The 22,057-nt window shown below is 49.8% G+C and overlaps 1 protein-coding gene across 3 annotated transcripts in view; it reads right to left on the bottom strand.

Annotated features, from left to right (window-relative positions):
* TTC38 (tetratricopeptide repeat domain 38) overlaps positions 1 to 17,939 on the bottom strand; it is a 28,540-nt gene extending 10,601 nt beyond the window's left edge. Inside the window, exons 1-8 of one of the 3 annotated variants that reach the window (XM_060188802.1) lie at positions 17,620 to 17,939; positions 16,429 to 16,506; positions 13,620 to 13,701; positions 12,184 to 12,355; positions 11,321 to 11,494; positions 10,639 to 10,714; positions 2,507 to 2,626; positions 24 to 83 (exon numbers count right to left, since the gene is read on the bottom strand). In XM_060188802.1, the coding sequence (XP_060044785.1) occupies positions 24 to 83; positions 2,507 to 2,626; positions 10,639 to 10,714; positions 11,321 to 11,494; positions 12,184 to 12,355; positions 13,620 to 13,701; positions 16,429 to 16,506; positions 17,620 to 17,652 (795 nt within the window). In that variant the 5' untranslated portion in view covers positions 17,653 to 17,939. The remainder of the gene's footprint in view (positions 1 to 23; positions 84 to 2,506; positions 2,627 to 10,638; positions 10,715 to 11,320; positions 11,495 to 12,183; positions 12,356 to 13,619; positions 13,702 to 16,428; positions 16,507 to 17,619) is intronic. The other 2 variants (XM_060188800.1, XM_060188801.1) reach the window with 2 other exon arrangements.
* Positions 17,940 to 22,057: the final 4,118 nt, after the last annotated feature.

Genomic DNA, 22,057 nt, shown 5'->3' with positions numbered 1-22,057 from the left:
ACAGCCACTCCCACTCACCTCACCTTTTCAATCAGATATAAAGCCCAGTGCCAGTAATTGTGGCAAGCTAGCATATCAGAATCCTGGGGAAAGACAGAGAGAGAGAGAAAATTAGAGAAAAATCCAACAGACTGTGAGAAAAAAAATCAAACAGACACTATTCCGTGCCAATACACTCAGGAGTGCCGGGCATACATCTCAGGCCCTGCTCTGAACTTGCACAGTCATATCATGCCAGTCCTTGCAACTCTGGGGCCAGGAAGTATATGCTTGGATCACCAAGGAAACAGAGGCAGGGGAGCCCAGCATGGGTCAGTCCAATATCTGGAGAGCCCAGAGGGGTGTCTTCCATGGTGTCTTTGTTCAAGCTGATCGCCAGCTAGGAGTATATTCTATCTTCCTGCCCTTTTCCTGCCAAACTCCTACTTATCCTTCCATACCCTACCCGGAGGCTGGTAGGACTCCAGGACTCCAGTCCTCAGCACTACTTTCCTAAGCCCAATTGGACTGGATGCCGCCTCTGGGTTTCCTTGGCCCAAGTGTATCCAGGTATCTCATGAGTCAACAGGAAGCTGCTTGCTACACTGAATTGGGCTCTCTGGTGACACAGAAGTCTGAGCTGAGCTCTTCACAGGGTACCCGGCAGGGCACAGTAGGGGGCAGCAACTGAACCCCACCATCTATTCTGGGGCAGGCCAGCCAGGCCAGAGACCACCAGGAGCCACAGTGGGGTGCAGATGCAGGATTCAGGGGGACAACTCTACTGGGAGATGATCCCAGCAGCCTCCGCTGCTATATTGCTGATGACACGTGTTAGATAGGGAGGGACTCGACATCATGGTGTCTCAACAGCAAAAAAATAGATGAAGAGGCCCGGCTCCCCACCTGCAGGGGAGTCGCTTCACAGGCAGTGAAGCAGGTCTGCAGGTGTCTGTCTTTCTCTCCCCCTCTCTGTCTTCCCCTCCTTTCTCCATTTCTCTCTGTCCTATCTAACAACAACGACATCAATAACAACAACAATCGTAACTATAACAATAAAACAAGGGCAACAAAAAAGGAATAAATCTTTAAAATTTTTTAAAAAATGGACGAAGAAACTTAAGTTGGAGGTAATCATGGTCTTATTCTAGGGTGGAGTCAGCTCTCAAGTGCCCAGTAAAAATCAGAGTCTGAGGGCCAATGAAATGGCTCACTTGGACGGCATGCTGCTCTGCCATGTGTGCAAGCCAGGTTTGAGCCTGGACTCTACTGCACTGGAAGGAGCTTCAGTGCTGTGACTTCTCTCTTTCTCTCTTAAAAAAAGTTAGATTCTGGGGGTTGGGCGGGAGCACAGCAGGTTAAGCGCACATGGCACAAAGCACAAGGACTGGCGTAAGGATCCTGGTTCGAGCCCCCGGCTCCCCACCTGCAGGGGTGTCGCTTCACAGGCAGTGAAGCTGGGCTGCTGGTGTCTATCTCTCTCTCCCCTCTGTGTCTTCCCCTCCTCTCTCCATTTCTCTTTGTCCTATCCAACAACGATGACATCAATAACAAACAACAACAATAAAAACAAGGACAACAAAAGGGAAAATAAATAATAATAATAATAAAAGTTAGATTCTGGGGATATGAATGGAAATTAAGAACAGGGGCCTACACACTGTCCTCATGACTGGGGTCTCTTAGAAAGATCTAAATGTGGGTCTCACAGGGTTATGGTTCCCGAATGTTCTTCAACCCCTATTCACCACCTCTCCCTGCTGCCACTCCCAGGGAGCACCTTTGTTCTTGTAACTGGCATTACCTAGACCAGGGAGGGACACAGAAGGACAGACCTGTCCCCTGGTCACTGGCCTTCCCTCAGTTTCCTTAATCACCAGACACCCGCTGCTTGGTGTCCAGTCCTCAGACTCACTGCCTCGGCCTTAGTGCCCTGGGGAGTGTGCACTGTAGCAGGGAAAAGAAGGGCAGGGCAGCTGACCTCTCCCAGCCAGGTGTGCCCGAGGCAAGGCCAAGAAGGGAGGATCCTAGAAGTGGAGGGGACCAGCTAGCAGCTGGCTGAGGATGTCACTGGAAGTGGGGTGACTTCCAGCATGAGCAGGCCACACCACAAGGCCTGGCAGGGCAGGGATGAGGGGTTTGGACAGCTCAGTGTTACCCCTACCCCCCCGCCCTGCCACACACACACACACACACACACACACACACACACACAGACAGGCCTTGAGGATAGTCACTGCTCCATCACCCTATCATCCTGAAGCCCATTTTTTGGGGTTTGCTGCTTGCTGAGTCTGCTGGCTGGTGGCACCAAAGGAGGAAGCTTGGTGGACTCTCGTTCCCTGGATAACTTTCTGATCCTCTTTTTTGACAACCAAGTTCTAGAACCACCTGCAAAACACTGGCAGGTGTTGGCTCCCAGGGGCCAAGAATGAAGTTGCACTGCGTAACTTCCATCCATAAAGCCTCCTTTGAACTCAGCAGTTGTTGGGAATTTCCCAGGCAGCTGAGCCAAAAGGACTGGTACCTTCCAGTGGGGTTCCGAGCGCTGCATGAAGTCCAGCCCATCCTGGACCTCGGCTTTCATCTCATGAATATGAGCAATCGTGTGCACTGACCAGGCATCTGTCGGGTTGATAGACAAGGCCTGCAAAATGGGGGTGAGGAGTTAGGGGAGGGGGTTGTAGTAGACAGGGTGGAGATGTGGTAGGAACTCCAGGGACCCCAGCTGGGTGGCTGAACACTGGGGTAGAGTAAATTCAGTGACAGGCTACTCCCTCCAAACCACAGCTACCCGAGAGACCAGCCTGTTTCTACAGTGCCTGGGCACATGAGCTGGTGACACCGAGCACAGGATGGTGCCAAGGAGGCACCACTGCCCCGATCACAGAAAAATAAATAATTCCGAGAGGCTAGGTGACTTGTCTGGGGACATACAGTTGGGTATCAATACAATCTCCCTCAACTAGGGGCTCACCCCCTGTCCCACAGACTCCTGGGTTTAGCTGAACCACATACCCCCAGCCTCTCTAGTCCTCAGTCTCTCCCTGGTGAGAAAAGCAATTTTCCTCTAGGAACTACCATGAAGATAACATGGGAGCTACATAGACTGGGCTGCCCCTTTCTGCCCACTGTGAGGACCTGGTATGTCCCTGGGCTCATTGCCACTTATTTTTTCAATATGCATTTTCAGATTCTTTTTTAAAAAATTTTATTTCTTTATTTTATTTTTATTACCTTAATTTATTTATTGGATAGAGACAGCCAGAAGTCGAGAGGAAGGGGGAGACAGAGAGGGAAAGAGACAAGAGAGACATCTGCAGTCCTGCTTCACCACTTGCAAAGCTTTCCCTCTGCTGGTGGGGACCAGGGGGCTCAAAACTGGGTCCCTGAGCATTGTAACATGTGCGCCCAACCAGGTGCGTCACCACCCAGCCCCTTAAAATTGTATTTATTTATCTTGGATGGAGACAGTGAAATTGAGAAGGACAGGGGAAACAGAGAGGAAGAAAGAGGGGCCAGGTGGTGGTACACCTGGTTGAGCATACCTGTTATCATGCTTAAGGACCCTGGTTCAAGTCCCCAGTTCCCACCTGCAGGGGAAGCTTCATGAGCAGTGAAGCAGGTCTGCAGGTGTCTCTCTGCCTCTCTTCCTCTCTGTCTCCCCCTTCTCTCTCAATTCCTCTCTGTCTCTATCCAATAAGAAATAAAAAAGTAAATAAAATATTTTTATATTCATTATTTTGGATAGAACAGAAAAATGGAAGGAAGAAAGTGAGAGAGAGGAAGAGAGACAGAGAGACACCTGAAGACCTGCTTCACCACCTGTGAAGTGACTCCCCTGCAGGTGGGGAGCCGGGGGCTTGAACCGGGATCCTAACCAGTCCTTGCACTTTGCACCACGTGCGTTTAGCCCGCTGCGATACCACCCGACTCCCATAAAATTTTTTTTTAAATATATTTATTTATTACCTTTTGTTGCCCTTTCTGAAAAAAAATTTTTTTTAAAAAAAAGGGATAAAGAGACAGAGAGACCTGCTACACTGCTTATGAAGCTTCCCCCCTGCAGGTGGGAACCAGAGACTTGAACTCGGGGCCCCGTCACACTGTAATGTGTGTGCTCAATCACGTGTACCAACACCCAGACCCCTCACTGTCACTGTCACATCCTCCAGCAGCACTGCTCTCTATTCTTATGTTCAGCTTGTGTTTGCTGAGCACCTACTGAATGCTGGCAGGTGCAGTAAGCTGGGCTCATGGATGATGTCCATGGGTTCACATGAGTCCAGTCTCCTACACCAGAGCCCAGTATCCCCAGCACCTCCTCTTTCCCCTGCTTCTCCCACACCTATCACCTATCACAGAAGTAGAGTCAGGGACTGGGCAGGGGCACACAGTAGAACACACACATTACAGACAGCCCCTGGTCTACACCTGCAGAGGGGAAGATCCACAAGGGGTGGTGCACTGCTACAGGCATCTCTCTCTCTCACTCTCTCGCTTCCTATCCACCTTCCCTCTTAACTTCTCTCTGTCTCTATTAAAAAAAAAGTTACAGAAAATGGCCACCAGGTGTAATGGATTTGTTATGTAGGCACCAATCCCCAGTGACCATCCTGGTGGCAATTTAGGAAAGAGGTGGAGGGGGAGATGAAGAAGAAATATAGTCAGGGTGAGGTGAGGGTGAGGGAGACTCCAGTGCACCTCTGCCCTGGCCTGGACTCTCTCTGCAGGGTGCATGTGGCCAGGTGGGCTCCAGCATGCTCTGCCTTCCCACTCCCATCCCACCCACAGGGGTCACTGAGAAACTGTAAGGACAGTCAACACCCAGAGGCAGAGCAGGACACTTGGGGCTCAGCTGAGCAGACTGGGGCTCTCACACATTGCAGAGACCCTACAGGGCAGGGGCTCCAGTCCAGATTTCCCCTGGTTTGGAACTCTCCCAAGGTTCCCTGGGGCAGAGTCCAGATAAACCTTCTGGGTCTAGACTGGCAGTATCAGCAGCCTGCCCCCACAACCTTCATTTCCAGCGACAGCCGCCCCACCCACCAGCCTTAGCTACTGAGCTGATGCCACAGCATGTGCCCAGACTCTGGGCCCTGCCCATTGCCCTGCCCTCCTGCTTGCTGCCCTTTGCTCTTCCTGCCTGTCAGTTGAGGGCATGGCTAGTACACACAGCAGGTGCAGCCCACCCTTGCTCTCCTAGGAGTTGGTGAGCAGACAGAGATGCCCCACTCTGTCCTATCTGTGCCTAGCAGGTCCTGAGCCTGCATTTCTGGCTGCCCTCTGGCTCCCTCAAGCACAGGTACAAAGCTGCACAGATGCACAGACATCTGGCACCTGGCACCCTGGGAGAGGCCCTCTGCTATGGCCTATTTATTTTCCCTTTTGTTGCCCTTGTTGTTTTCTATTGTTGTTGTTTGTTATTGATGTCATCATTGTTAGGTCAGAGAGAAATGGAGAGAGGAGGGGGAGACAGAGAGGGGGAGAGAAAGATACCTGCAGACCTGCTTCACCGCCTGTGAAGCAACTCCCCTGCAGGTGGGGAGCCGGGGGCTCAAACTGGGATCCTTAAGCTGGCCCTTGTGCTTTGGGCCATGTGCGATTAACCCGCTGTGCTACCGCCCGACTCCATTGCTATAACCTTTAAAGAGCTCCCTTCCCCCTAAACACTGGTCCCCTAGATTCTGTTGCCTGGCCAGCTGGTCACAGAGCTGAGATATCTGTGAAGGCCTTCAAGCCCCCCAGGTCTGACTCAGGGCTAAAGCACTTACTGCCTGCATTCTGGTCTGGGCTCTCTCGCTATACTCAGAACCCAAGGGCCTTAGGAGTCACAGAGACCTCAAGGGTCTCATGGGCACCTGGAGGGTGCTAATTCTCTCCTGGGGAGGGAGGTTGTGGGGGGAGAACCTTGGCCAGGATTCTAAGCAGTCCAGTCTGGTTCAAGGACAGTGATGCAGCCATGCGACCTGGGACAGGCATGGGCTCTGCTTATTGAGCTGTGCAGTTTCAGAAAGGCTGACCTTGGCCATTCTCTGAGCTTCAGTCACTTTGCCTAGACAATGAGGAGTTTGTACCTTGTGGGCAAAGGTTTGGTGTGAGCAAGAGCAGGCCTATACAAAGTTCCAGGCTCAGAGCAGATGTCCCTTGTGTGAGAGACAGATCTTCCCTGGCCTCAGTTTGCACTCCTGTGAGAAGAGGAAATGGAGCAGGGGGGCTTCCACAGCCAGAACTGCTCTGGTGGATGGTCCCAGGGAACACTTGGCATCCAGGGCCTGACCACACTCTGCTGCTTAGCCCAGGCCTAGCATCTGAGAGGCATCCACCATGTTACGCCATTCCAGCCAGCCTACCACTGCCGACATGCACAGAGGTCTGGCCTGCCTGAATCCACTGCTCCTGGAGGCCATTTCTCCCATTTTGTTGCCCTTGTTGTAGTTGTTATTGTTGTCATAGCTGTTGTTGTTGTTGCATAGGACAGAGAGAAATGGAGAGAGGAGGGGAAGACAGAGAGGGGGAGAGAAAGACATACCTGCAGACCTGCTTCACCACCTGTGAAGCAACCCCCCGCAGGTGGGAAGCTGGGGGCTTGAACTGGGATGCTTGCCCTGCCCAGCTCCCGAGAACAACATTTCTTTGCAACTACACATAATCTGCCTGAAGCTTGGTGGTGTCAATGGTGCTTAGAAATGGGAGGTTTGAGAGTCGAGCGGTAGCGCAGCGGGTTAAGTGCATGTAGTGCAAAGCGCAAGGACTGGCGTAAGGATCCCGTTTTGAGCCCCCGGCTCCCCACGTGCAGGGGAGTTGCTTCACAGGCGGTGAAGCAGGTCTGCAGGTGTCTGTCTTTCTCTCCCCCTCTCTGTCTTCCCCTCCTCTCTCCATTTCTCTCTGTCCTATCCAACAATGATGACAACAAGAATAACTACAACAATAAAATAAGGGCAATAAAAGGGAATAAATAAATAAATATTTTTTAAAAAAGAAATAGGAGGTTCAAGGTGGGGGAACCAGTGCTACTGGACATTTTCCTGCCTGTGAAGTCTTGGCTCTAGCAGTGGCACAAAGTGTGAGCTCTGGAGAAAGTAGGAGTTGAGGAACCCAGAGTTGCATTAGCCAGTAGAGAATGAGTATGCCCGGGGTCGGGTGGTGGTGCACCTGGTTGAGCACACATTACAGTGCGCAAGGGCCCAGGTTCAAGCCCCTCTTCTTCTAGCGTTTGCCCTTTTTCCGTAGCCAGTCAGCAGCGTCAGGTTGAGCCTGATGTAAAGTTTCGAGACCTCCTTTGAATCTGGAGAGGTGGCAGTCATTGACTATGTGGGTCATAGTCTGTCTGTAGCCGCAGGGGCAGTTCGGGTCGTCTCTGGCTCCCCAGCAGTGGAACATAGCGGCGCACCGGCCATGGCCTGTTCGATAGTGATTGAGGAGGGCCCAGTCATAACGTGCTAGGTCAAAGCCGGGTTGACGCTTGCAGGGGTCTGTGATGAGGTGTTTGTTCTTTACCCCAGCTGACTGCCAACTCTGTTTCCAAGAGTCTGGAACAGAGAAGTTCAGTGTAGGCGTAGGGGACCAGATTGGGTGACAAGACGTCAAGCGTTGGACAGGGTGGGCGAAGATATCTGCGTATATTGGCAGGTCCGGTCGAGCATAGACGTGGGAAATGAACTTAGATGATGCCGCATCCCGACGAATATCTGGCGGGGCGATGTTGCTAAGAACCGGCAGCCATGGAACCGGGGTGGAACGGATGGTTCCAGAAATTATCCTCATGGAGGAATATAATTTGGAATCGACCAAGTGGACATGGGGGCTACGGAACCATACTGGGGCACAGTATTCTGCAGTGGAATAGCATAATGCCAGAGATGATGATCGTAGTGTGGAAGCGCTCGCGCCCCATGAGGAGCTGGTCAGTCTTGCAATGATGTTATTCTTCGCACCCACCTTTGCTGCAGTTTTTATGAGATGTTCGTGAAATGACAGGGTGCGATCGAGAGTAACGCCAAGATAGACTGGCTGGGCTTCGTGCCGGATTCTCCTATCGTCAAGCTGCACATTAAGCTCACGCGAGGCCGAGGCATGGTGTAGATGGAAAACAGATGATACCGTTTTTGCAGTGCTAGGGATTATTCGCCATTTTTTACAGTAATCAGATATCAGAGACATGTCTTTTGTGAGTGTTTCCTAGAGGATGTCAAACTTGGATGCCTGAGTTGCACAGCAGATGTCATCGGCGTGGATGAACTTCCTTGAAGAAGTTTCTGGAAGGTCATTGATGTAAATATTAAATAGCGTAGGAGCCAGAACAGAGCCCTGGGGGAGGCCACTTGAGACAAGTCTCCATCTGCTAGACTTGTCTCCCAGATGCACCCGGAATCTTCTGTTTTGGAGAAGAAATGATATAGTGTTGGCCACCCATGGAGGCAGGCATCTTGAGATCTTGACGGTGCCAGACCGTGTCATAGGCTGCTGTGAGATCAACAAAGACAGCACCCGTCTTTAAATTCTTCTGGAATCCATTTTCAATGTAAGTTGAGAGGGCCAGGGCTTGTTCGCAGGTAGATCTTCCTGGGCGGAAACCAGCTTGGGCGGGTGATAGGAATTTCTCTGTAAGGTGAGAAATACGTGACAGAAGCAGCCTCTCAAGGAGTTTGTAACACACGGAGAGGAGAGAAATTGGTCTATAGCTGGCGGCCAGTGTTGGGTCTTTCTTTGGTTTCAAAACCGCTATAATCTTCGCACGATGCCAAACTTTGGGCATAGACTCAGATTCCAAGATGTGGGACAGGAATGAAGCGAGCCACTTCTTTGCCGCGGGACCCAGGTTAAGAATGAGTTTTGGGGTGATGTTATCATAGCCAGCAGCTGTTCGCGGTTTAACCCTCTTCAAAGCGTCTTCCAGTTCAGACAGTGTAAAGGGAGAGAGTTTTGGAGATGGACAAGATAACCGGAAGTGGGATGACCACTCATGGGAAATTTCTCTTTTCTAGACTGGGTTGATCTTAGCACGTCCAACTTGAGTTAGGTGACTGGCCACTGAGTTTGGAGATACGGGAGGATAGGAGACGGGAGGGGGTTGGCTACCGGCACCCAGTCTGTGAAGAAGCTTCCAGGCCTTCCTACCTGAGTGGGTGAAGTTCAGACTTTCCGTGAGTTGTTGCCAGTGGGCTTGGCGCGCTGCATCCAGGGAGGCAATGAGATAGTCAGCCACATCCGGGTTGCCCGACTCCTCATACTGCTTTAGTAGTTGCTCGCATTCAGCATCAAGACAAGGCGTATAGTTAGCACGTCTCCCACAAGGAATGGCTTGGGAAGCTGCTTTGAAGATGGCTTGGCGGAAGCGCCTGTAGGAATCTTCAGAGGGGATAGAGTTAATTGGAATTGCAGGAATAGATTTGTTGGTGAGATCACTGAACAGACGCCAGTTTGCTTTCTGAAAGTTCCATCTTAGTTTCTCCGAGCACAGAATCAGTGGGAGCTGGAGACCAATGTGGATGATAGCTAGGCAGTGATGACTGTGCAGGAAGATCTTGAGAACTTGTCTCGTAGCGGGAAAGGCTTGGCCGTTGACTGTGCTAATCCAGCACAGGTCGGGTGACGAGTCTTTATTCCATCTAGCACTGTGAAAAGGGCCTGGCTGTTTGGGATCATATAATTGGAGAGGTCATTCGCTGAAGCCCAGTTGGCTAAGACAGAGCCGTCAGCACGAGTGGAGGAATATCCCCAGTCTTGGTGATGACTATTAAAGTCTCCAACGTAAACGGCTGGGTGATTCGGGCTAGGCAGGACCTCATTATCCCATGAGGCACTGGGAGGCTTATATACGTTGACGAGCTGAATAGTTCCAATAGTAATGGAGTCGTAGAAGGTCGAAGAGACCGTATGGTAAATGTCCGCAAGACACGATTTGGCGTAGATGGCTCGGCCGTGTTTAGGATGGAGATTATAGCATATTAAATCGAATCCACTGATGGTGAATCGAGCAGCTTCATCGACTGCTATATGTGTTTCTTGTAGGCAGATAACTTCTGCCTGATGCTGTATCGCCAATTGACCAATAAGAACGCATTTGGCAAAGGACAGTCCCTCAACATTAAGTTGGAGGACTCGAAGAGCAGGACCAACAGCTTGAAAGCTGTCAGGAGCTGCTTGTTGCTGGCTTTGAAAGTGACTGGGATCCATGTGGATTCAGTTGGCTAGGAAGGATCGTCAGTTTCCCCAATGAATGGGTACTCACGAGATGCACCACGGGAAGGTCAATCCAATGCATCCCCCTAGTCTGCACCTTCAGGGGGAAAGCTTTGCTAGTGGTGAAGCAGTTTTGCAGGTGTCTCTCAGTTTCTCTCCCTCTCTATCAACCCCTTCCCTCTTGATTTCTGGCTGTTTCTCTCCAATAAATAAAAATATTAAAATTTAAAAAGAGAGATAGAGAGTGAGCATGCCCCCCATCCCTATGTCCCTTGTTTGCCAAGTGCTCTGACTCAGTCCTGGGGCTGGGAGGGGCTGGGGATACAGATGGCAAGCAACATCTGGTCTCCTCTGTGCCTCTGAGGAGTGAGGTTCAGCAGAGGGGGCCTTGCTGGGTCACTGTGAATAGTGGCCCTGGTCTATCCTGCCCACCATATGCTCTGTAGGTTCAGCACTCGAGAGGGAACAACTGACCTCTTTGGCGAGCTTTTCTGCCTGATCATAGAAATTGGTTTCCATCAGTCCAAAGGAATAGATGCCTTTCACATAGCTGAAAACAGGAAAAAAAATTGCACTGAGCAATTGTGGTTTGCTGGGCTCTTGTGCCTGTGTCGCTGCATTTAGGCTCTGGTGCCCCATTAACAGGCGGACACTGGTCTAGAGGTTTTTGTGAAGTTTATTTCTCAGATGTGATGAATAGTAATTGGGACTGTGAGTAAAGCAGAACCCCCCCCCCCCCCCACAGTGTGGGTAAACCATATCTAATCAGAGGAAGAGGAAGGTCTGTGAGAGTGGACTGAGGTTTCCAGAAGAGGGAGACATTCTGCCTCCAGACTGTGACACAGAAATACTGACAAAATTGATCTGTTTCTCTTAGTGTGTGTGTGTATGTATATATGCATATCCATTTGTATGACTTTGACACTGGGGACTGGGAGACAGCTCACTCAGTAGAGTGTACAGTTTATCTTACACACGGATCTGGGTTCAAGCCCCTGTCCACCACATGGGAGCACCAGGCAGAGGGGAAGCCATGGAACAGTGGTATTGTGGCATTGTTTCTTCTCTCTCCACCTCTTCCCTAGCAATCGGCATGTCCTTGGGGCAGTGGAGAGCCTGAGAGATAGAGATAATGTTACTTTTGATGGGCACATACCTGCTGAGGGGGATGGTGGGAGTCCAGAAGGGATAAATGCGAGCCACAGAGTCTCGCATCTGTTCTTGGTAGCCAAGGTAAAAATAGGCATCGTGGGAGAACTTCAGGGCCAACATGTCTGTGGGGTGATCTCTCAGAATCTGCTCCCAGAGTTCACAGGCTTTTGCAAAGTTCCTGAAGGCCACAAGAAAAGTTTTCTCAGCAACACTGAGCACAAAGGTCACATTCCAGGGTGTGCAAGAGGCTTCCCCTCTCCCTGTGTCACAGCCTATGTTGTGCTCTTTAAGACATACTGATACCTATGTTTACAGATGTCTCAGATCAGGTATGGTTCAAACAAGTGGAAAAGTCAGTGAGAAGCTTTACACTCCACTTCTTCAAACAAAATAAATACAAAACAAACAAACAAACTGGCTAAACAAGTTACCGTGAAGCAATAGCAAGAAGCTGCCAACCTCTAAGATCCCCACTCACCAGGAAGGCCCTGCAGAAGACTGTTGGTCACTGCTTCACAACCCCAGGACAAGGAGCTGAGGTCACCCAACTCTGCAGTATCTGCCCTGCTCATATAATCGGGGCAGGAGATCCAGAAGGCTCTGAGCATAGGACCCAAAGCATGTACATGATGTGTCCTCCCTTCCATATACATCTGTAGCTGGTCCTCTCAGTTTTGTAACAAAATAACCTGCATTTCACTTCCTGTGGTAGCAATCTGAACCAACCACTTCCTGTTCAGTCATGGAGGTGGAGGAGGGAGGTACAGAGCAACAGAGGGTGCCCACCCACATCAGAGGAGCATGCAGGAGGGTCCATGGAGTCACTCAGCCTGGGGACAGCCAGCCTAGCCCGGGGACGCTCCTCACCCCTTGGAGAAGGTCTCTACTGCAGACACGTGAAGCCGCTCCCGTGGTGTCAGTGGCTGGGTTTTGCCCATCTCCACCATGGTCTTCACAGCCAGGTCCAGCTCCTTGTCCAGCTTCACAGAGGTCCCGGTGCCAATCAGCACGAGGCCGTTAGCAATGGCGTGGCCCATGGCTGGAGAGAAGCTGGAAAGTCAGAAGGCCCAGCCAAGCCTGCTGTGTAAGCTCTGCTCCACCCCCCAGCCCCTCCCAGGAGAGGCGAATCAGGTGGTGGGTGGGCTCTGCACTGTGCCTCACCTAGCAGTCCAGAACTCGCCCTGGGCCCTCACCATGCATGTGCCCGGAAAGCACCCCTAACCCCCACATATTCTAGCAAGACGCTCTGGTCAGAGTCCGTCGGCCTCACCTCTCTGCTTCAATACACTGACTGCTTGGGTGGTGGGGGGCACCAGTGTGTATGTGTGTGTGTGGGGCTCCTAAGTCAATGCTCTCTGAGCTGGGTCCCCAGAGCATAGAAGGCAGGAATCTGTCTTGGCTACTCTATTCACTGAGACCATGGGGGTGGCAGCGAGTGGACAGGTGAGTGTGCCTTGTGACCCATGTCGCAGCCTCACTGGCAAATGTGAAATCCCAGGGCCTGCCTGAGCTCTCCAGTCCTGCCTTCACAGAAGAGAGCTGTCTGCTGTTGTCTGGAACTCAAGTCACTGGCCCAGCCGGGAATCTGGGACTCTGCCTCAGTGTTGGGACCACCTGTGTGACCCCTTCTGACCTAGAACCATCCTCTGCTGAGCCTGGCCCTTCTGGTGGTATCCCTTGCTCTCAGTGGGAGTTGGCCACAATGGGATGGGTAAGGTCCTTGTTGCCCTGCCTCCATTCTTCAATCCTGTTCCCAGGTCTGAAACAGCACCCCATGCTGGGCTACCCTCCCAGGGTTCTGCAAGGTCCATAGGCTGTTTCCCACGGCTGCTGCGCATGTGGCTTGCAAATGAGTGAGCCTCTGTCACAAGTCAGCCCTCTGTCACAGCGTCTCCCCCCCCCCCCCCCCCCGTTCCACTGCAACCTTACTGGTGTCCTGAAAGGCCCTTGTGTTCTAGGGACATGCCCAGGGTCTATTTAGATAGTCTGATTCGAACCCAGCTTTCCAACTGGAGACTTTGAGGGATGTTTCCTCCTTTCACTGAACCTCAGGCCCCATAGCTGTAAAATGGTTTCTCCCATGCAGAACTGACATACAGTTTGAGGGGAAGTTTGACAGATGCCATCTGGAGCACCTGGTGTTTCTATGGACACAGTACAATGGCTCTGTCACCTTGTCTCTCTCCTTCTGGTCACTGCCACCAGGGCTGCCCTCCCCAACCCAGTGTGATCCAAAGTCAGGGTGCCAGAGAAAGTTGGACCTGTGATCCAGAACCACTTAAGCCAGGGGTTGAGTCACTCACCAAAGGTCGGGTCTGCTGCTTTGAGCTTTGACAGGCAGCCCTCAATGCCACCAAGACTTTTGTCATTGGTCCACTTTACATACTAAAATAAAAGAGTGAAAATAAGACTTGGAGATAGCTGAGCTGGCAAAGCATGTACCACACCATGCAAGAGATCCTGGGTTTGAGTCCTGCTGACATATGGAAACACTGGGGGTGACACTGGGGAAGCTCCAAGAATGGTGCTGCTGAGGTGTTTCTCCTCTCTCCTCTCTCTCTATCTCATTCACCTCTTCTAAGTTAAAATATATATTATCTTCATTTATGTATTGGATAGAGACAGCCAGAAATTGAGAAGAAGGGGGAGACAGAGAAGGAGAGAGGGAGAAACTTGATGCCCTGCTTCACCACTTGTGAAGCTTCCCCCCACAAGTGGGGACCGGGGGCTCGAACCCAGGTCCTTAAACATTGTAACATGTGCACTCAACCAGGTGCACCACCACTCAGCCCCCACCTAAATTGAAAGACCAAAATAACAGGCTTGAGACTGCACAGTGTTTTTTGTTTTGTTTTTCCCAGAGCACTGCTCAGCTTTGGCTTATGGTGGGGCTAGGGATTGAACCTGGCACTTTGAAGCCTCAGGCATGAGAGTCTCTTTGCATTTCCATTATGCTATTTACCCTTACCCTCACAGTGGTATCTCAACATGAGGCTCTGATTTCATTTCCTGAAGCCACAAAGGGGGTGGTAAGAGATGGAGAGAGAATGGTCCCTGGAGAGTACTCAGTTCAACTTAGTGAAGGCATCTGTATCTGGCTTGTTTTTCATTCTGGAATGTTTCTACCAGCTGCGTCCTAGACTATGTCAAGGAAACCATGAGAGGTGACGTATAAAAAGTCTGTGCACACGGAATTCAAGACACATCATCCAGGGCAGGTGAGGTTGTCATTGCCCAGAAGCACCACCTAATGCCACATAGGAGCCTTCTTCCTCCCTGTTTGTCCTTTCTTTTCAAAAGACAACCACAGTAGACACTCACTGTATAAAGTTAGGAGGAATCAAACAGGCTAAGAGGCAAAACTTAACCCTAAGCTCATCTCATCACTGTCTTTTGACAACCTGGTGTATTTGTTTCTAGTCCAATGGGGGAGGGAGGAAGCCAAGTCGGGCTGGGGGGGGATACAATAATGGTTATGCAAAGCTTTCATGCCAGGGCTTTGAGATCTTGAGTTCAAGTCCCAGCATCACCATAAGCCAGAGATGAGCAGTGCTATGATCTTCCTATATGTATCTCTCTACTGTTAAAATAAAATAAAACAACTAAAATATGTGCTTTAAAAAACCGAGTTCTTTTAAACCCTAAATCCATAATGATGTATTGTTTTAGAATGTGTCCTGTCTAACCTCCAGCTACACAGAAATCATACATGTAGTTTAACAAGACACAGGGGAGTTGGTGCAGAGTCAAAGGATGGGACAGAGACACAGATGCCAGGGACAGAATATGTATGAGGTGAGGCCCAGTACTAAATTGATGTCTCACCAAGGGCAAAAGATTTGACAAGGACACTGACAAAGAGCTCAGATGCACAAGCGGAGTCCCTCTGCAAACTAACAGCATTTTTTTCTCTCCTTCCTTCCTTCCTTCCTTCCTTCCTTCCTTCCTTCCTTCCTTCTTCCTCTTCCTTTTATTTGATATAACAGAGAGAAATAGAAGAGGGGAGGCAGAGGGAGAGAGGGAGAGAGAAAGATAGACATCTGCAAAACCGCTTCACTCCTTCCAGAGCCCTGTGCTGTAGGCTTTGCTGCTGCTGCCCCTGTGCTAGGATGCCTCAAAGCACTATAAAGAATGCCAAGGTCTCTATGACGCCCTGCTATGCCCAAGTATACCAGATTTGGACAGAAATTGGGTTTATGGCCTTCACTGTTTGTAAAGCTGGGATAAAGAGGTAGAACTTTGATAGTTTCAAGTCCTGCACCTGCTCACGGTCAGCCTTAACCAGCTTTACTTGGAGAGCACATCAGATGGAACAGCAGTCTGGTTGTAACTCTCAGCAAAGCTGGCGCTAGCTCATCATGTTGGGCATGTGCCTTGCCATGTACCTGGCCCAGGTTTGAGCCCTGGCATTACGTAGTACTCTAGTGCAATGGCAGCAGAGGGAAACTTGGTGCTGTAGTCTCGCTGTGTACATCTGAGTGGGGAAAAGTGGCCCAGAGAGGTGAAATAGTAAACAAGCCCTGCCCCCAAATTTGGTAAAGCAAGGTATTTTATGGAAGAAAGAAACAAGTGCCATGACTGTACTGTGTGTGGTGAATAAATGTAGCTGTAAGATATACAAAGAAGGAAGAGATGGAGGAGGAGAAAGGAAAAGAAAGAAGAAAAAAGGGAGTTGGGTGGTAGCGCAGTGGGTTAAATGTATATGGAGCGAAGCGCAAGGACTGGCGTAAGGATCCCGGTTCAAGCCTCTGGCTCCCCACCTGCAGGGGAGTCACTTCACAAATGGCGAAGCAGGTCTGCAGGTGTCTATCATTCTCTCCTCTTCTCTATCTCCCCTCCTCTCTCCATTTCTCTCTGTCCTATCCAACAACAACAACAGCAACAACAACAATAATAACCAAAACAATGATAAAACAACAAGAATAACAAAGGGGGAAAAATGGTCTCCAGGATCAGTAGATTCATGGTGCAGGCACCGAGCCCCAGCAATAACCCTGGAGGCAAAAAAAAAAAAAAAGAAAGAAGAAAAAGGATAAACAAAAGCATTCACCACCTTATAAAACCTCACCATGAACCTTTGGAAAGGGCCAGTACCTCTTTTGGTGAGCATACCTGGGTCAGGGTGGCATCAAACAGCTTGCAGGCCTCATTGCTCGTGGTGGAGAGTGGGAGTCCAGCATCGCTCCACGCCTACACACAGCAAGAAGGGACAATCAGGGCTCACCTCTTCCATACAAAACTAGTAGGAAACCCAGCCCCGAGGGTCTTCAAATGCTTAGTATCCTGCAGGTCTGGGTTTCTGTGCGATGCAGCCTGGGGTGTGGGTCTAGATTCCAGATTTCACTAGGAGGAGCAGAACAGAGAGCTACAAGCCCAGCTTCTGTACATAATAATGACCCCTAAGTCAGTGCCTCTGCCTGGCCCTGCCTTACACTCTGTAGATGGGGCTCTGAGGAGGGCTTATGCGGTGATTGGGGAGCCCACACGCAGTAAACGGGTGACCTTGAACTCTAAAGACCAACCTGCCAGGGAGGGAAGAAGGGTATTGCGCTAGAATGCAAGAGGGTATATGGCTGTCTTGCCTCCAAATTGGCGAGGTGCCAACCCCAAAACCAATTCTCGTTTCTCCACTTTATCTCTGACTCTGAGGTCTGCCTTTAAGGTCATTTCAGATTATCAGAACTGTCCGCTGTGCTGTACTGGCCTCCCCTGCCAGGGACAGCAGTCATATGGCCTCTTCCCCAGGAAAGTGTCCTCAACTCCCGCCTTCCCCGCTACTGCGGGGAAAGCCAAGAGTCTCAGAACTTCATTTCCGCCATCTGAGAAATGAGTTTCAGAGCTGGGGAGACAGCATGATGGTTTTGCAAAAGACTTCCATGCCTGAGGCTCTTAGATCCCAGGTTCAGTTTCCCAGTACCACCATAAGCCTGAGGTGAGCTGTGCTCTGTTTTCTCTCTCTCTCTCTCTCTCTCTCTCTCTCTCTCTCTCTCTTGCCCTCTTGCTTTCATTAAATAGATAAATAAGCAAATAAATAAATAAGATGTTTAAAAACTATAAAGAAACAGGCTCCTGTTCCCTGCCCTGGCAGGAGACGTTCTCTAAGACCCAAGGCCCCTGCACGGGCAGTCTTAATTATGGAGCTAGGCTTGGGGCGGGAGTGGGGGTGGAGGGGGTGCTGCGGGAAGAAGCCCAAGCGGGGACCCCACAGGAGGGTCAGCTACGTTCCCCGCAGGCTCTATCTTGCCCCTTCGGGGGCTGGCTACCCTCGTGGGGCAGTGGGGCCCCGGGGGCGGCCTCCATTACCTGGCAATCGCGCAGAGGCGCCACAGCCGCCATGGTGTGGGTCGGAGTCCCGGGTGGAGCTTTCCCAGTGCTGCAGTCTCTCTGGCGGGCGGGGCGGGGCAGGAGCCTGCCGGCTCGCTCACTGGCTGGCTTTGGGCACGTCCTCCCTGCTCCGCCTGGCACCCGCAGGGACCAGGGGCAGGAGGGTCAAGCCACTCCCAGCGGAGGTGCTCGCTCCATTCCCACCTCTGAGGGGGCTGGATGGGCTGAGCCTTTGCAGATGCACCCCCTTCAGGCAGAGACCCTGGGGCGCCGGGCAGCCAGGCCGGTGCTCACAGTCCCGCTGCTCCCCAGCTCCCCGCCAGCAGAACCCCGGCTAGTGACCAGCTTGTGGCAGGAAGGGCAGCCTTTCTCCTTTCCTCTTCCTTTCTCTTCCCTTCCCTTCCCTTCCCTTCCCTTCCCTTCCCTTCCCTTCCCTTCCCTTCCCTTCCCTTCCCTTCCCTTCCCTTCCCTTCCCTTCCCTTCCCTTCCCTTCCCTTCCCTTCCCTTCCCTTCCCTTCCCTTCCCTTCCCTTCCCTTCCCTTCTCCCCTCCCTCTCCTTTCTTCTCTTCTCTCTTCCTTTCTCTTCCCTCCCCTCCTTTCCTCTTCCTTTCTTTTTCTCTTCTTTCCCTTTCTTCTCTTTTCCTTTTCTCCTTTTTTCTTCTATTTTCTTTCATTGACTTATTTATTTTGGATAGAAAAAATCGAGAGAGAAGGGGGAGGGAGAGTCAGCTGCAGTACTACATCACTACTTGTGAAGCTTCTCCTCTGCAGGTGGGTGCCTGGGGCTTGCACCACTGTCCTTGCTGATGGTTACGTGTGCTCTCAACCAGGTATGCCATCACTTGGCCCCAAGAGCCACTTTCAAGCTCTTTTGTACACATATCCCGGGGGATCAATTTTCACCCACATCTGATGTCTAGCTCCACTGTGTTTCCCCACCTGGTATACTCATCTGCAGTGGATGTCAAGTATAAAGTCCTGGGTTCAGTCCCTGGCATCATATGTGCCAGAGTGATCCTCTGGTTCTTTCTCCCTCTTTCTTTCTCATGCACAACTATATGTCATTGGAAAGGAGGGAGATAACAAGTGTTGGATGTGAAGAAATTGGAACTTTTCATGCATTGCTGCTGGAAATGTAAAATGGTGTAGCTGCTGTGGAGAACAGACATGTCCTCAAAAGTTACACAGTAATTCCACTCCTAGCCATGCTTCTCAAAGGGGTGACTACAGCTATACACAAAGTTTTTTTTTTTTTTTCTCCAGGGTTATCTCTGGGAATTGGTGCCCACACTACAAATCCACTGCTTCCTGAAGGTTTTTCTTTTCTTTTTCTGTTTTGATAGGACAGAGAGAAATTGAGAGGATGGGGTGGGGGGGTGGAGATAGAGAGGGAGAGAGAAAGATAGACGCCTGCAGACCTGCTTCACTGCTTGTGAAGCGACCCCCTTGCAGGTGGGAAGCTGGGGGCTGGAACCTGGATCCTTGTGCTTAACCGTGTGTCACCACCCAGCCCCAATACAGAAATCTTAATAGCAGTACTATTAACAATTCCCAGAAGGGGAGTCGGGCGGTAGTGCAGCGGGTTAAGCACACATGGCGCAAAGCGCAAGGACCAGAATAAGGATCCCAGTTCGAGCCCCTGGCTTCCCAACTGCAGGGCAGTCACTTCACAGGCGGTAAAGCAGGTCTGCAGGTGTCTATCTTTCTCTCACCATCTCTGTCTTCCCCTCCTCTCTCCATTTCTCTCTGTCCTATCTAACAATGATGACATCAATAACAACAACAATAATTACAACAACAATAAAAAGGGGCAACAAAAGGAAAATAAATATAAAAAATTAAAAAAAACCAATTCCCAGAAGAATGGAAACAACCCCACTGTCCATCAATAGATAAGCAAAATGTGGCCCATCTGCATAATGAAATATTACTCAGCCATAAAAGGAATGAGGAACTGATATACACGTCACAGTGCGAATGAACCTCCAAAGATGCTAAATGAAAAAGCCAAGCACAGGAGGCCACATAGTTTGATTTTATTTATGTGAAATGTCCAGGGTAAGCAAGTCCCCAGGAATGGAGAGTGGGAGGTTGTCAGGGCTTGGGAAGGTTGGAGTGAAGAGTGAGTGCCCGTGGGTATTTGTATCATTCTGGGAAGCTGGCTTTGGAAGTAGACAGAGGTGATGGTTACAGGGAAGTAACAGTTACACATCACTGAATGTACAGAACACCGAACTGTGCAACTTACTATAGTTATACTTGTGGCCTGGGAGGTGCTGCACTGGATAAAGCATTGGACTCTCAAGCACCAGGTCCCAAGTTTGATCCCTGACTGCACTTGTACTAGAGTAATGTTCTGGTCCTCTTTTTCTCTCTGTCTTCTTCTCTCATTAATAGAATCTTCTAAAAATGTTTTAATCTTCTTTCTATTTTATTGGGCAGGACAGGGAGAAATTGAGAGAGGAAAGGGAGACAGAGAGGGAGAAAGACTGACACCTGCAGACCTGCTTCACCACTTGTGAAATATTCTTCTTAGAGGTGGGGACTAGGGGCTCAAACTTGGGTTCTTGCACATGGTAATATATGTGTTGAACTAGGTGTGCCACTATCTGGCCCCCCAATTTTTAAAAACATTTTGTTTATTTAAAATCATAGTTGCACTTAGAGAAGTGGGTGGGAGGTGGCGCATGGATAATATGTTGTACTCTCAAGCCTGAGATCCCAAGTTTGATCCCCAGCATTGCATGGGCCAGAATGATATTGTAGTTCTTTCTCTCTTTATCTGTCTTTCTCTTTCTCATTTTTTAAATCCCTGGTAGGCAAAAGTAAAAGTATTTACATTTATGTGCTCTTTATCTCACTAAAAAAAATCTTAGGGAGTCTCGCAGTAGCGCAGCAGGTTAAGCACACGTGGCACGAAGCACAGGGACCCAGCATAAGGATCCTGGTTTGAGCCCCCAGCTCCCCACCTGTAGGGGAGTTGCTTCACAGGTGGTGAAGCAGGTCTGCAGGTGTCTATCTTTCTCTCCTCCTCTTTGCATTTCTCTCTGTCCTATCTAACAATGATGACAACAATAACTACAACAACAATAAAAACAAGGGCAACAAAAGGGAAAAATTAAAAAAAAAAAACAACTTGATCACTGAGGTCTCTGTACCCCGCGTTAGTATTATACATTCAAGGCAGGCGCCTCCTTGTTCCCCCCAATCCAGTACAAACGGGTACTTGCTGCAGGCAGTGCTCATCTACTTCCTCAGAGAGCTCATTAGTAAAGAATCTGCTGGGGGCTGGTTGGGGTGCACCTGGTTAAGATCACATAGTACTAAGCACAAGGACCCAGGTTCGAGCTCCCACTCCCCATTAGCAGCAGGGATGCCTTATGAGTGGTGAAGCAGGTCTGTAGGTGTCTATGTTTCACCTGTTTCTTTTTTCACCCTCAGAGTCTGTCTACACATATAAACATTTGTTACTTGTCTGCTGAGGGTCACTGGGAGCCAGATACCTTCTAGGAGCATGTCTACCCAAAGTCTGAGGTAGAGACTCTGGGTTGGTGTGTGGATGCCCAGAACACCATGATTCAAGGACTTACCTGCATTACCTGGTGCGGTTCTTTTATTTATTTTTAAAGGAAAAGTTCCAAACCAGTAATGGCTTTTTTTTTTTTTCTGATAAAAGAAGCAACTACAGAAAGTTTTTATTTGTTCAAAGTAACCAGTGCTATAGATACAAAACAAACAAAATCATCCCCATACTATTTTAAAACATTTAACTTGATTTTCATTAGAATGTTGTCAAAAGGGGAGCTGGGTGGTAGCGCAGCGGGTTAAGCGCATGTGGCCCCAAGCACAAGGACTGGTGGAAGGATCCCGGTTTGAGCCCCTGGCTCCCCACCTGCAGGGGAGTCGCTTCATCAGGCAGTGAAGCAGGTCTGCAGGTGTCTGTCTTTCTCTCCCCGTCTTCCCCTCCTCTTTCCATCTCTCTGTCCTATCTAACAATAATAACATCAATAACTACAACAACAATGAAAAACAACAAGGGCAACAAGAGGGAAATAAATAAAAAAATTTTTTAAAATCTTGTGAAATCTTTAAAAATAAAATACATTAAAAAAGAATGTTGTCATAATAAATCAAAAACCAACCCCCCCCCAAACTAAGACCCAGATTTTATATACATTTGTGTAAATATATATAAAAAGCAGTGCATATAATTATTGAGCTTCATCTTCTGGACAAGAATGCCCAGTTAGTCTTTCTTCATAAGAAGCAATTACAATTTGAGGGCACTTCATATTTGCCTCTTTTGCCAACACCAAATCTGCCTCATCTGAATCCTTCCATTTCACGAGAAACATTAATTCTCCACTGCTATCAGTGGCACCAATTATTTGTTCAGGATCAAGACCTCTGGCAAAGC

The sequence above is a fragment of the Erinaceus europaeus genome, chromosome 4 (assembly GCF_950295315.1).
Source record: "Erinaceus europaeus chromosome 4, mEriEur2.1, whole genome shotgun sequence".
NCBI lineage: Eukaryota > Metazoa > Chordata > Mammalia > Eulipotyphla > Erinaceidae > Erinaceus > Erinaceus europaeus.
Note: the sequence above shows the minus strand (reverse complement) of the source record. Positions and strands in the feature narration are given on the sequence as shown.